Raw genomic sequence first — 14130 nt, forward strand, 5'->3', positions numbered from 1 at the left:
CCCCCCAAAAAAAAGCAGGTCTATGGGTTGTGCCACACAATGACCTGCCATTGGCCATTTCCCAGTGCCTGGTGAGCCGTGAGTACCTATGAGCAGACCTGCCTGCACAGAAGTGCTTGAGAGTTGGAATTAAAGCTGAACCCTGATTTTATTCTTGCTGGTTCTACATTTTCCCAGAATAGATGACAATTTTTTTGTGATCCCAAACAGGCAATGTGCATTTTTTTTCATTACCAGATTTTATATTTTCCTGGAATTTATGACGGATTGACACGGTCCCCTGTCAAACATAAAACAAGGGTTCTACTGTATCAATATCTGTAAATAAATGTAGAAGAAACCGTGAACAATTTCTCACACGAGCCCTTAATCTAGAAATGAGACCCAATAAACCAAACAGACCCAAAATGACATATTGTGTGGGGCAGAAGCCTGTGCCCATCTGGTATCTTTAGATCACGTGGAGGGAAAATTGGAGTCAGGTGTCCAATCAATAGGATGATAATCAGGGGTGAGTGTGGGGGGCTGCCTTATTTATACAACAGAAATATGGGGGGTTCACTAAACAAAAGCCTGATTTGAAGAACACTGGTGTGTGTCATGGCTCCAACACAGGAGGTTTTTAATGGGATACTGTCATGGGAAAATGTTTTTTTCAAAACACATCAGTTAATAGTGCTGCTCCAGCAGACTTCTGCACTGAATCCATTTCTCAAAAGAGCAAACTGGTTTTTTTTTATATTCAATTTTGAAATCTGACATGGGGCTAGGCTTAAGCTGGCCATAGACGCAAAGATCTGATCGTACGAATCGAGGATTCGTACGATTTTTGGAACGTGTGCGGAGAGTCCCGTCATTTTTCGTCCGGCGGAGATCGGTCGTTTGGTCGATCGGACAGGTTAGAAAATTTCTGTCGGCTGCCGATAATATCTCTGCGTGTATTGCCGATCGTACGATTTTCAGTGGGAGACTGTCACTAGCTTTGGTTGGACATAGATATCGTACGATTGCTGTCAGGGGCAGAACATTGCTGATCTCTTCTTTAACTAATCTGACTGGTAAGACTTTGATCTGAATGGTTAGTGGCGGGTCGGGAGATGGAAGATGATTCGTACGATCGGATCTTTGCATCTATGGCCAGCTAGTGTCAGTTTCCCAGCTGCCCAGTCATGTGACTTGTGCCTGCACTACTTTCTGGCAGACTGTTATTTCTCCTACTGAATCAGTCTCAGTGGGACCTGGCTTTTACTATTGAGTGTTGTTCTTAGATCTACCAGGGAGCTGTTATCTTGTGGGAGCTGCTATCTGGTTACCTTCCCATTGTTCTTTTGTTAGGCTGCTGGGGGGTGGAAGGGAGGGGTTATATCAATCCAACTTGCAGTACAGCAGTAAAGAGTGACTGAAGTTTATCAGAGCACACGTCACATGACTGGGGTCAGCTGGGAAACTGACAATATGTCTAGCCCCATGTCAGATTTCAAAATTGAATATAAAAAAAAGTTTTTGCCATGACAGTATCCCTTTAAGGAAAAGCAGTTATTGATGCTTCTGAGGCTGTAAAGGGTTACATAGTTGGGATCCACCAGTCCCGCTGTCAGACAGATTATGTACACATGGGGCAACACATCCCTATAGTTACCCTCCACAGGAGCAGCCACCTAACAAAGATCAAACCAAGAGCAAGGGGTGTAATGCTCCAGGAGTCTTCAAAACCCCAGGCAAAAGGACTCAAATCCTCTCTTGTATTAGCCAATGTCAGTGTTCATGTTCCCAACATCAGGAGAACCCTCAGCAACAAGTGTGTGCATGGAAGGAGAAATCTACTACGGTTTTTCAAAGAACATTGCTGCTCCCTACAGTTTGCTAAAGACCCCATGAACAAGCCAGAAGACTATTGGAAGAATGTTCTGTGGAAGGATGAGACCCACATAGAACTGAAGCTCCAGAGAACATTGTCCTACACACACAGGTCCACCTACTAAAGAATGTGTCACCTGACCATAGCACTATAGGGATGGCGTGGGAGGAGCTGATAGGGCAATTCAACCAAGGAAACCCCCACCAACCCTGAGTTGAAGCTATTCTGTAAGGAGGAATGGGACAAAAATCCAGCCCCAACCTGATGTGCTGAACTGATCATCGGTTACCCCAAACATTTAGTTGCACTATGTTTGCCAAGATTCTCATTCATCCAGGTTATGGTATATCTGTAGAAATAAGTCAAATCAACTGGACTTGCTGTGTTTTTTTTCTTGAAGACGTTTCACCAGTCATCCAACTGGCTCTCTCAATTCAGAATAACTTGTGAATAAGATCTAATAATGAACAGATTATGCTGATTGGAGCAACATTCCAGAGGATATATTCTCAAAATATCTTATTTACAATTTATTCTGAATTGAGAGAGTCAGTTGGATGACTGGTGAAACGTCTTCAAGAAAGAAACACAGCAAGTCCAGATGATTTTATTTCTACAGATACTTAGTTGCACTTATTGCTGACCATGGGGCACATGTACTAACAACAAAGGGGCACATACTCTCCCCTCAAAAATTTTACTTTTCCCCAAATAAACATTATGTTTATGGCTCATTTGTTTAACTGGGCCTCATTCTTTAGTTACTCTACTAGCACTATATCTGCCCAAGTGCTTCGCTTTAGCCAGGCTCTAATAACACATGGAAGCTTATTACTACTCAGTGGAACTTAATGTATAGATGAGTGCTTGTTACTACTGCAGGCACCTAATGTACAGATGGGTGCCAATGAGATAGGACTGTAGGGTTCACATTGATGCCAACTCAGCTGGGGGAGGGGCCACAGTGTGAGAAGGGATTTGTGTAGTCATTTCACACTGATTAGCGTTGTGCGTACTAGTGACACTATATACAGATAAACACTGTGCTATAAAGTCTACTGACACAATATACAAATAAATATAGAACTGCCCACACTACCAGAACTGTGCACAGCTGAGTATAAGTCACTGTGCAAGGACCTAAGGGTGGCATTTACTGTAATATTCTCTATAACAGGTCAATACATTTTTTGGGGCACAGGTACCACAAAGTCACACTAAAAAAGAAGATAAACCTACAGCCAATGGGACCCAAAACTCACCATCTCCTGGCAGTCATTGGTAATGCAGGATACACACAGGGTGAGTCAATTTTACATTTGTACACAGAGAAAAGTGACTGACTCCCTCCCCTGGCACTGGTAATGCAGTGTTGCAAAATAGGGTCGGGGCTGTATTGAGTGCACAAACATTTACACTGGCCATTCACACAATTAGCAGCACGGCAATGTGACTGGGGCACAAGGGGGAGTCAGGACTGGCATATGGGGTAGGGCTCAGGCAAGTAACTGTTTGTTCTCATGCTCCATTCCGACAATCCAAGGCCCATAACAATCCCTTAGAGGAAATCCACAGGGCAGGAGTGGTACGAATGCCCCTGGGTTGGGGGGGGGAGAGGGGCCAGGGTTTGCGGCATCAACAGGTTCCAATACAAAAATAGACCCAATAAAAACTAGACATAAAGAAAATAAAAATAAATTAAAATCTGATCATGGTGAGTGGAGAGCATGCGCCAGCCCCCCGGCCGTTCAATCACAGCACCAAGGGGAGCAGATAAAAGCTGGTCAGATGGGGGGTTAGGGTTGTTTAAACAGAGGGGTGTAGGGGCAAATTCAGTCCTCCCCCCTCCTTCCTAATCCTAAAGCTCTAGGGGTCCCATGGACACTCAGTTGAATCCATCAGTGTGGTAGCTGGTGTGGGAGTCGCTGGTGAGCTGTGTGGTCTCTGATGCGGAAGCGGGCTGTACCAACACTGGGCCGTCAGTGTCTGCAGGGAGAGAGACGGGGCAGATGTCAGTAAATATTGGAGTTCAGTCCCTAAATGAATTGCCCCAGAGCAACCCAACAGGCACTTACCTCTCTCATCCGACTGCATCTGAGCCTCCAGGTCCTCAGGGGACACGTAAACATCCTGATCCTCCCCCTCGGGGGGTCTCGGTTTGCACTTCCCACAGCAGCAGTTACAGCAACAGCACAGGCAGCAGCAGCAATAACATCCGGTAATCAATCCACAGAACATAAACAAGCCCTGAGTGACAGACAGAAAGCCCCAAAATTATGGACTGCACCCCAATTTACACTCTGCTACCCAAGGTCTGGAGCGGGGAGAGAGCAACTGAACACCAAACTATACTGAATTATATAATGCACACCAATGTGTGGTGATGGTGGTATGTGTGTAAGCCCCAAAAACCACAAAGATAACCTAGACCATGGGGTCCCCAACCTTTTTCACCCGTGAGCAACATTCAGATGTAAAAAAAGTTCGGGAGCAACACAACCATGAAAAATGTTCCTGGGATGCCAAATAAGGGCTGTGATTGGCTATTGGTAGCCCCTACGTGGAATGCCAGCCTACACGAGGCTCTGTTTGGCAGTACATCTGGTTTTTATGCAACCAAAGCTTGCCTCCAAGCCTGAAATTCAAAATTATGCACCTGTTTGAGGCCACTGAGAGCAACATCCAAGGGGTTGGGGAGCAACATGTTGCATACGAGCTACTGGTTGGAGATCACTGCCCTAGACATTAAATGATACACAGCACCCAACTATTCACAGCCCACAAAGCACTCACAGGGGCCAATGTCGAAGGGGGGGGCACCTCCTTCCCACCAAAGCCTACCTTCGCCCACCAACTTGACAGCACAAAATACGTGTTGACATTCTCCTCGCCAAACTGCTCCGCCACATAGAGGCCCAGGGATCCGTACTTGTCGTAGATGTTTCTCTTTGTGCCGTCGCTCAGGATACCATGTGCGTTGTTTATCTCCTTGAACTTCTCAGACGCTTCAGGGTTGTCTGGGTTCTTGTCGGGGTGATACTTTAGTGCCAACTTGCTGCAAAGGATTGTGGGAATAAGATCAAATGTGCCGAATGTACCACAAAAGCTAGATATATTTGGCTTTCCCGCAGTTTGTCTATGGCAGGGGCAGACAGCCCTCAGTGAGTGTGGCAGAACTACAACAACAAACCTCCCCTGATATTGTCCCTGGGAACATGCACAGCTGTAGTTAAAGGAGAATTCAACCCATAATAAAAAAAACCCTCCCCACTACCCTGGGTAGACCCCTCTACCTCCCAGCCTACCTGCCCCCCCCCCCGGGCAAATGCACATAATTTTTTACTCACCCCTCTGTGCAGATTCTGGCCTCGGAGTTCACGGCAGCTATTTTCTTCTTCTCCGGTAGTCTTCCGTGTCTTGACGGCATTTTCGGCGCATGCACAGTTGGAGAACATTTCCGGTCCTGAACAACTGCGCATGCAACGAAAGAAATTTTCGTGACTTTCGGCGCATGCACAGTGGTTCAGGACTAGAAATCTAATCCAACTGCACACGCATCAAAACTTCCGAAAAAGACAGAAGAAAGAAGATGGCTGCCGTAAACTCTGAGGCCAGAATCTGCAGAGAGAGGGTAGTAAAAAACTAGGGGAGTAAAAAATTAGGGGCATTTGCCCGGGGGGCGCAGGAGGGAGGGTAAGGTCCAGGGTAGTGTTCTTTTTATTATGGGTTGAATTCTCCTTTAAAAGATGGAATTCTGCCTGATTTGTCTTAGAAGAGCTACCCCTAAGGCCAGTGGCACACAGGAAGATTTGTCGCCAGTGATTTTTTAGACATGGCTGTAGGCGAAAAATCTCCCGAAAATGCCTCTCCATTGCCAGTAATAGGAATCTCTGGCGGTATGTCCAACTGATCACTAAAATTGCCCAAAGTTTCCTCTAGAGGCATCCTTTAGAGATCAGTTAGGCATACCACCAGCAATAGAGAGGCATTTTCAGGAGATTTGTCACCCGTAGCTGTGTCTAACAAATTGCGGGCGACAATTCTCCCCTACTTCGGGTGACTAATCTCCCCAAATGCCTTCCCGCCGGCAAGAATACATTGGCATACATTTCCGAAGTCGCGTGAAAATGGCCTCATGAGGAAACTTCAGGTGACTTCAGAAATCCGAAGTGATTCGTATTCCATCCAGCCAGCGGTTCGATCCGCCTGCGGGAAGGCATTTCGGGGGGATTAGTCATTAAACTTCCTGAATCTTCACGTGTGCCACCACGCTAAGGGTGAAGATACACGGAGCTACTAGTACCAAATACTTGTCACGACTACAAAAAAAGACAATAGAGATAATTGTCTTTGCTACTACACTACGTTTAAGCAAAGGCAGTTCTCAGCATTGTCTATGGTAGGGTATTTTCTGGTGTTTTTTAGCCGTGACAAGTAGCGGCTACCAGTAGCTGTTTGTGTCTTCACCCTAAGTTTGCTCATAGACTGTTCAATGAGCAAAAACAATTATCCGCTGAACTGCTGTAACCAAAACTATGTTTTTTGGGGAGCAATGTTCCCTCTAATTCCTTCTTGGCTATTTGTGCAAAATTATGCGCACATTTTAAACTTGCACAAGCACACACCTTAGTGGGAACATTGCTTGGGAGGGTGTGGGAATGTAACATTTACAGATCCAAGCGATTCTTGCTGGGAAGGAAATGAGATTTCACCATCAACATAGGAAGGGTTATTTACTGTTAGGGCAGTCAGGCTATGGGATTCCCTACCAAGAGAGGGGGAATGAATGATACATTGGTGGGGAGGAAAGGAGTTATCAGCATAGGAAGGGGTTTCAACTGTAAGAGGGGGGAATCAGAATAAATGGTGCTGGGGGGTTCTACTCACCGGTAACATCTTTTGATGTCATCAGTTGTGGCGTTCTTATCCAATCCCAACACATGATACAAAGACTCCCCGGAGGTGGAGAGAGAGCGCTGCCGCTGATCCGCCATCTTTATCCACTACGGATAAGAGATCTTGTTACTGAGGTGTCCGGGGGTACAGAAGAGAAAGACAATTAGAGGGAAGGGGCCCCTAAGAACCTCTGTGGCCCCATAGGAACAGCACACAGGAGAGGGCACACACCATGGGGCAGCAGTCAGGAGAGCAAAAACCAGGGGGTATCAGGCAGCCGAAGAGAAGAGGCAGAAAACAGGACAGGAGAGGGAAAAAAGTGTCAGGCAGGAAAGTAGAATACAAAGGGGCAGTAGAGGGCAGAAAGGCAGGAGAGGGAGGCAGGTACAAGGACCCGGTTAAAGGAATCATGCAGTGTCTGTTTAAATCCCCTTGGGCGTCTTTGCATTAATAGTGTTCCACTGCCCCCCCCCCGCCGCCATCTGCTACTGTGAACAGTGCAAGATAGGAGACTCCTGTGTCTATGTTCTACATGCAGGGTTAATGAGGCGGCTCTACTGGATTCATACAGATTAAGCAATACCCCACCTTCGCAGTTACAGGGTTAATAAAACCCCTCCCCCACACAAAGGCTGCTGGGAGTTAATCCATCCCCTCTGCAATCTTCAAGCACAGACAGAAGCAGCCGATGAGCAAAAACCTTCCCTCTACATCACTTGTTTAGCTCTGCCGCTGCCTGTATCGGCACACAATACTGTGAGCGGGCAACCAGCACTCTGCCTGGGAGTATGTTCACCTCTTATGCTATGGGGTATGGAGTATGCTATGGGGTGGGCAAAAGTACCAGGGATTTCAGGGTATATGCACTGCATTACTGGATCCGTTCCCCCAATATTCTCCATCTAAATACAGTACTCAGAAACGGATGGATATAAATGCCACAGTCTGTATAGAGAGCCCAGTAAGTGAACAGCTGAGTGATGCAGTTCAGGGCCCTTACACCTGCCGGGGCCTCGCTGCTTCCCATCCCACCAATCAATTTGCTTCTGCAGAGACAAATCAATGGGTCGGAAAAGCGCAGCCTTTAACCTCTCCCTTGCCAGATGGAATACAGTACAAAGTATAAATATGCCCACTGTCACCTGTCCCAAACAGGTTTTACCTTGTACTTTCTGGCACACTGATTGGTTATTATTGCGTCTCAGCCTAACTCTCTCCCTGCTGTCTCATTCTAAACACTGCCTGGAATCAGTTGGTTACACCAGGGAAATCACCAGCACTCTCAGCCCAACGCTCTCCCTACTGTCTCATTCTAAACACTGCCAGGAATCAGTTACACCAGGGAAATCACCAGCACTCTCAGCCCAACGCTCTCCCTGCTGTCTCATTCAGTGTCGGACTGGGATGCCAGGGACCCACCAGAAAACCTTAGACCATGGGCCCACTTTCCAAACTCTTATTCCTCCTCTCCTCACTCAACCTCTTTATTCTCCTCTTCTTTTATATCTACTATATTTTTCCATTATCAAGCATTTTTCCCATAAATAAATAGGGAATGACAATGAAATAGGCTAAAAAATAGGTTATAAGCAATAGGGCCCACTGACCCCTGGGCCCACCGGGAGTTTTCCTGATATCCAGGTGGGCCAGTCCGACACTTCTCACTGCCTGGAATCAGTTACACCAGGGAAATCACCAGCACTCTCAGCCCAACGCTCTCCCTGCTATCTCATTCTAAACATTGCCTGGAATCAGTTGGTTACACCAGGGAAATCACCAGCACTCTCAGCCCAACGCTCTCCCTGCTGTCTCATTCTAAACACTGCCTTGAATCAGTTACACCAGGGAAATCACCAGCTCCCAATAGAATATGTTCTATTATCTCTAATGGAACCTGAGGAACCAGCATCTCCTAATCTATTGGGCCCTACAAAAAATAAATGACATGGGGGGTCCAGTTCACAGTAACCCTATCTATGCCACAAAGGGAAAGTCAAGAAGTGGATTGCAGGGTTGCAGTTTGCCCTGGGTGTGTCAAGAGTGCTGGCTCAATAGAACAAAGGGGTTTAAAGGGAATGTCAACTGAAAACATGATGTCTAATGTCTAACAAAAGAAAACATAATTCTAAGCAACTTTGCAATTACTTTCATTACACATTTTCTATGGTTTTTGAGTTATTTGTATATGTACTGCTATTAAAAACAGTGGGGGTCATTTATCAACAATGGGCAAATTTGTCCATGGGCAGTAACCCATGCTGCATTCATTGTTCTACTTGCTGCTGGCTTTAAAAAGCTGGTCACTGATTGGTTGCTATAGGTAACTGCCCATGGGCAAATTTGCCCAGTGTTGATAAATGAGCCCCAATGTCTGTCCCTTTCTATTCTCTGTCCTGGTGGCTCAGACTGTTGATACAATGGAAGACATGGCAACTGATTAACAAACCTGTCTTTGCTGGGGAACTCCGATTTTTTGGAACATTGTTTAAAAGCAACAACCAAACAAATGCTGCTTTCAGTGGCAACTGTTCTTACTAACTTAAAAGCACTGAACATTTTTAATAAATGCATATTGGAAAGTTGGTTAGAATTATGTTTTCTTTTATTAGGCAAATATTTATTTTGGGGTTGACTTGCCCTCTAAGGTTAGATTGCAGAGAGGGTTTGTCCTATTTGTACAAGGGGAAGTGAAAACACAGGCACTGCTTACTTTCGTGTCCAACATGTGATAAATATTAAATGCACCAATTTCACTTCTAGAATTCCTGGGTAAGGGGGGGGGCAAGGGCAGAGAAAAAGAAGTGTTATTTGGGGACAGATCAGGGGTATAGCGCTGGGGAGAAGAGGCAGGAGCAGAACAGCACTGGGGAGAAGGAACAGGAGCAGAACAGCGCAGGGGAGAGGAGGCAGGAGCAGAACAGCGCTGGGAAGACGGGGACAAGAGCAGTACAGCGCTGGGGAGAAGAGGCAGGAGCAGAACAGCGTTGGGGAGAAGGGGCAGGAGCAGAATAGCGCTGATGAGAAAGGGACAGGAGCAGAACAGCGGTGAGGAGATGGGGACAAGGGCAGAACAGCGCTAGGGAAAGGGGCAGGAGCAGAACAGCACTGGGGAGAAGAGGCAGGAGCAGAACAGCGTTGGGGAGAAGAGGCAGGAGCAGAACAGCACTGGGGAGAAGAGGCAGGAGCAGAACAGCGTTGGGGAGAAGAGGCAGGAGCAGAACAGCGTTGGGGAGAAGAGGCAGGAGCAGAACAGCGTTGGGGAGAAGAGGCAGGAGCAGAACAGCGCTGGGGAGAAGGGGACAAGAGCAGTACAGCGCTGGGGAGAAGGGGCAGTAGCAGAACAGTGCTGGGGAGAAGGGGCAGTAGCAGAACAGTGCTGGGGAGAAAGGGACAAGAGCAGAACAGCGTTGGGGAGAAGGGACAGGAACAGAAAAACGCTGGGGAGAAGGAGCAGGAGTAGAACAGCGCTAGGGAGAAGGGGCAGGAGCAGAACAGCACTGGGGAGAAGGGGCATGAGCAGAACAGCACTGGGGAGAAGGGACAGGAGCAGAAAACCGCTGGGGAGAAGGGGCAGGAACAGAACAGCGCTGGGGAGAAGGGGCAGGAGCAGAACAACATTGGGGAGAAGGGGCAGGAGCAGAACAGCATTGGGGAGAAGGGACAGGAGCAGAAAAACACTGGGGAGAAGGGGCAGGAGCAGAACAGCGCTGGGGAGAAGGGGCAGGATCAGAACAGCGCTGGGGAGAAGGGGCAGGAGCAGAACAGCACTGGGGAGAAGGGGCAGGAGCAGAACAGCACTGGGGAGAAGGGGCAGGAGCAGAACATCGCTGGGGAGAAGTGGCAGTAGCAGAACATCGCTGGGGAGAAGTGGCAGTAGCAGAACAGTGCTGGGGAGAAGGGGCAGGAGCAAAACACAGATGGGGCAAAGGGGACAAGAGCAGTGCAGCGATGGCGAGAAGGGGCAGGAGCAGTAAAGCATTGGGGAAACGCATGCAGGAGTACAGAGTGGGGAAAAAGAGATGCTATGTAGATGCATGGGGGAAGTGGAAATAACCCTGCAAGCGAGAATAGTACAGTGCTATATATAAGTACAGTGCTAAGTATATGGGGGGGGGGTAGATAAACCAGCTCGAAAACATCAAGCAGAACTGGTAGAACCAGAAGAGCTGACTGTCAGACAAAGGTTGAGAACTAGTTTGCATTGCTCTGTTATCTCTGTGGCACCTGACAGGTGAGTTCGACAGCCACCACTCACTGCACCTTACACAGATCACTAATCCCAGTCATATTACCAGTGGGGCACCTACTGAAAGGAATCAGCACCAAAGTTCTAAACAGATGTCCTGGCTTTTAGTGGGGAGCAGTGCTGAGGTAAATAGGGTTAATTTTAAGGGTTAGACAGGGTAAGCCCCCCTAGCTAGATACAGGAGGGCACTGGGGGTGCCATGTGTGTCCTGGTTACACTGGCCCTTAGGCCTAAAGAATTCTGGGAGTTTTGCCATTGTCAAAGCCCCAGCCAATAGGAAGTGCCATAGGCAGTCCCAGTCACCTGGACAGTATCAGTTCGAGGGTCACCATCGGCTTTTTGTTGCCTTCCAGCTGTCAACACAAGTCTGCATCGCCCCCACACATGAGAACGCTGGACAAGAAGTGACTTCACACAACACAGGCAGTGACTTCCCATCACACAGGAAGTGACTTCACACCACACATTCAGACACATGACCAGTGCTGGGTCACATTAATGGAAACCAAGGCAAGCCCTGTTCTCTTGACTCCCCAGGGAGTTGGGAGTGGGTTGACAAGCCGGTCAGGGATCTGAAATGATAGAAGGCCAAACTAGGGGCACGCAGATGGGGTATGTGGCTCGTGTCCTCTCTGCCTACTCCTAGATCCGGCCCTGTATATGACATCACATGGGCTGAGTGATGTAACTGTGGCCATATTAGATACAGACCCCCCCCCCCAATATCCCAGAGAAGCTGAAGTGGCATGTTATGTGCCTTTAATTAATTCAATCACAGCAAATTCTCACTTCTGCACTGAGAATCTCACCCTCACGCCTCCTCCTCATCACCTACTGGGGGGCCACGCTCTCTCATAGAGATAGAGACACATACAGGAACGGCCTTAGAGCGGTGTTGCCATACAACAGTGCACCTTCTAAATTTACATATGACAATTAGGACAGAGCTGGAATAGGAAAATAACAAAACTGATTTATGGTGATCACTGACCAAACCAACAAAAAAGCATTTTAAACTCAGTTTAAGGTGGCCATAGACTCAAAGATCCGCTCGTTTGGCGACATCGCCAAACGAGCGGATCTTTCCCCGATATGCCACTAACTGCATGGCTATATCGGGGGTAATTCGAACGTTCGGCCATATGGCCGAACGATCGAATTACGATGCGCCAAGGGGCTCTGACGGGTCGGTCGGTTAAAAATCAAACATTCCCGATCTATATCGTGGCCAGATATCAATCGGGAAGACCCGTCGGAAGCCCCCATACACGGGCAGATAAGCTGTCAAATCGGTCCAAATGACCGATATCGGCAGCTTTATCTGCCCGTATATGGCCACCTTTAGAAAGAAATTCCAAAATCCCCAGATATGTAAATGAGGGGCATTTAGAGTTGGAGGCATGGAATGAGGAGTCCTTGGGGCACATCAGTCAGAAGAATGTTACACTCCAGCACTGCCGGGGCAGATACAGAGATACAATGATTCACTGGGCACATGTAGGGATATAATGGCACACTGGGTACATGCAGATATATAATTACACAATGGGCACATACAGGGATGTATTGATACACAGGGCAAATGCACAGATATTATGATACACTGGGCACATACAGGGATACAATGATACACTAGGAAGATACAGGGATACAATGATACACTAGGAAGATACAGGGATACAATGATACACTGGGCACATACAGGGATACAATGACACACTACACTGCGCACATACAGGGATATAATGATACACTGGGCACATACAGGGATATAATGATACACTGGTCACATACAGGGATATAATGATACACCGGGCACATACAGGGATATAATGATACACCGGGCACATACAGGGATATAATGATACACCGGGCACATACAGGGATATAATGATACACCGGTCACATACAGGGATATAATGATACACCGGTCACATACAGGGATATAATGATACACCGGTCACATACAGGGATATAATGATACACCGGTCACATACAGGGATATAATGATACACCGGTCACATACAGGGATATAATGATACACCGGGCACATACAGGGATATAATGACACACCGGGCACATACAGGGATATAATGACACACCGGGCACATACAGGGATATAATGACACACCGGGCACATACAGGGATATAATGACACACCGGGCACATACAGGGATATAATGACACACCGGGCACATACAGGGATATAATGACACACCGGGCACATACAGGGATATAATGACACACCGGGCACATACAGGGATATAATGACACACTGGGCACATACAGGGATATAATGATACACTGGTCACATAAAGGGATATAATGATACACTGGTCACATACAGGGATATAATGATACACTGCGCACATACAGGGATATAATGACACACTGGGCACATACAGGGATATAATGACACACTGGGCACATACAGGGATATAATGATACACTGGGCACATACAGGGATATAATGATACACTGGTCACATACAGGGATATAATGACACACTGGGCACATACAGGGATATAATGACACACTGGGCACATACAGGGATATAATGACACACTGGGCACATACAGGGATATAATGATATACTGGTCACATACAGGGATATAATGATACACTGGGCACATACAGGGATATAATGATATACTGGTCACATACAGGGATATAATGATATACTGGTCACATACAGGGATATAATGACACACTGGGCACATACAGGGATATAATGATACACTGGCACATACAGGGATATAATGATACACTGGAGGGAGGTTAATACGCTGGACAGATAAACAGTTACGTTAGTGCAGTAAATATAGAGATGAATTTCGGGGTATAGGAATGTGCACTCGCACAGAACCCTCCCCATTCTCAAGGCCCGCGGGCCCCGTTTACCTCCCGGTCTCTCAGTCTCGCTCTGTCTTTCCCGGCGGCTCAGACGCAGAGTGGGCGGTGCGTGCGCGATCCCGAACACTGACGCTTACACAGCCAGCTCCGCAGCAAGCGCGCTCTCGTAAAAGAAAGTGGTGAATTCGCGTCCGCCCAGCTCCCGCTATGCACCGCGCTCGTCAGCATCAATAGGAACTACAACTCCCAAAATTGCCGTTAGGCTCAAAATGATCAC

The 14130-nt window shown here is 47.3% G+C and overlaps 2 protein-coding genes across 3 annotated transcripts in view; both read right to left on the reverse strand.

The window, feature by feature from the left end:
• The window catches only part of LOC108701997 (traf2 and NCK-interacting protein kinase), a 1005599-nt gene that overhangs the window by 193419 nt on the left and 798050 nt on the right, over positions 1–14130 (reverse strand). The gene's annotated exons all lie outside the window — the stretch shown is intronic.
• LOC108700946 (dnaJ homolog subfamily C member 5-like) lies at positions 1872–14061 on the reverse strand. Of its 2 annotated transcripts, none has more exons than XM_018235001.2 (5): positions 13902–14061; positions 6746–6861; positions 4700–4913; positions 3934–4105; positions 1872–3844 (listed from the first exon to the last, which is right to left on the reverse strand). In XM_018235001.2, the coding sequence occupies exons 2-5, from the start codon at positions 6850–6852 to the stop codon at positions 3744–3746; spliced, it is 594 nt and encodes a 197-aa protein (XP_018090490.1). In that variant the 5' UTR covers positions 6853–6861; positions 13902–14061; the 3' UTR covers positions 1872–3743. The 2 variants fall into 2 exon arrangements, with proteins under 2 accessions (XP_018090490.1, XP_018090491.1); XM_018235002.2 differs by having other exon boundaries at positions 6746–6883.

This window comes from Xenopus laevis, chromosome 9_10L (assembly GCF_017654675.1).
Source record: "Xenopus laevis strain J_2021 chromosome 9_10L, Xenopus_laevis_v10.1, whole genome shotgun sequence".
NCBI classification, from domain to species: domain Eukaryota; kingdom Metazoa; phylum Chordata; class Amphibia; order Anura; family Pipidae; genus Xenopus; species Xenopus laevis.

Coding starts and splice junctions, on each gene's coding strand:
- LOC108700946 (XM_018235001.2), bottom strand. CDS start 6,852: ATGGCGGATCAGCGGCAGCGCTCTCTCTCCACCTCCGGGGAGTCTTTG. Junction 4,106..4,699: donor TGTCAAGTTGGTGGGCGAAG/GTAGGCTTTGGT, acceptor TCTGTCACTCAG/GGCTTGTTTATGTTCTGTGG. Junction 3,845..3,933: donor GATGCAGTCGGATGAGAGAG/GTAAGTGCCTGT, acceptor CTCTCCCTGCAG/ACACTGACGGCCCAGTGTTG.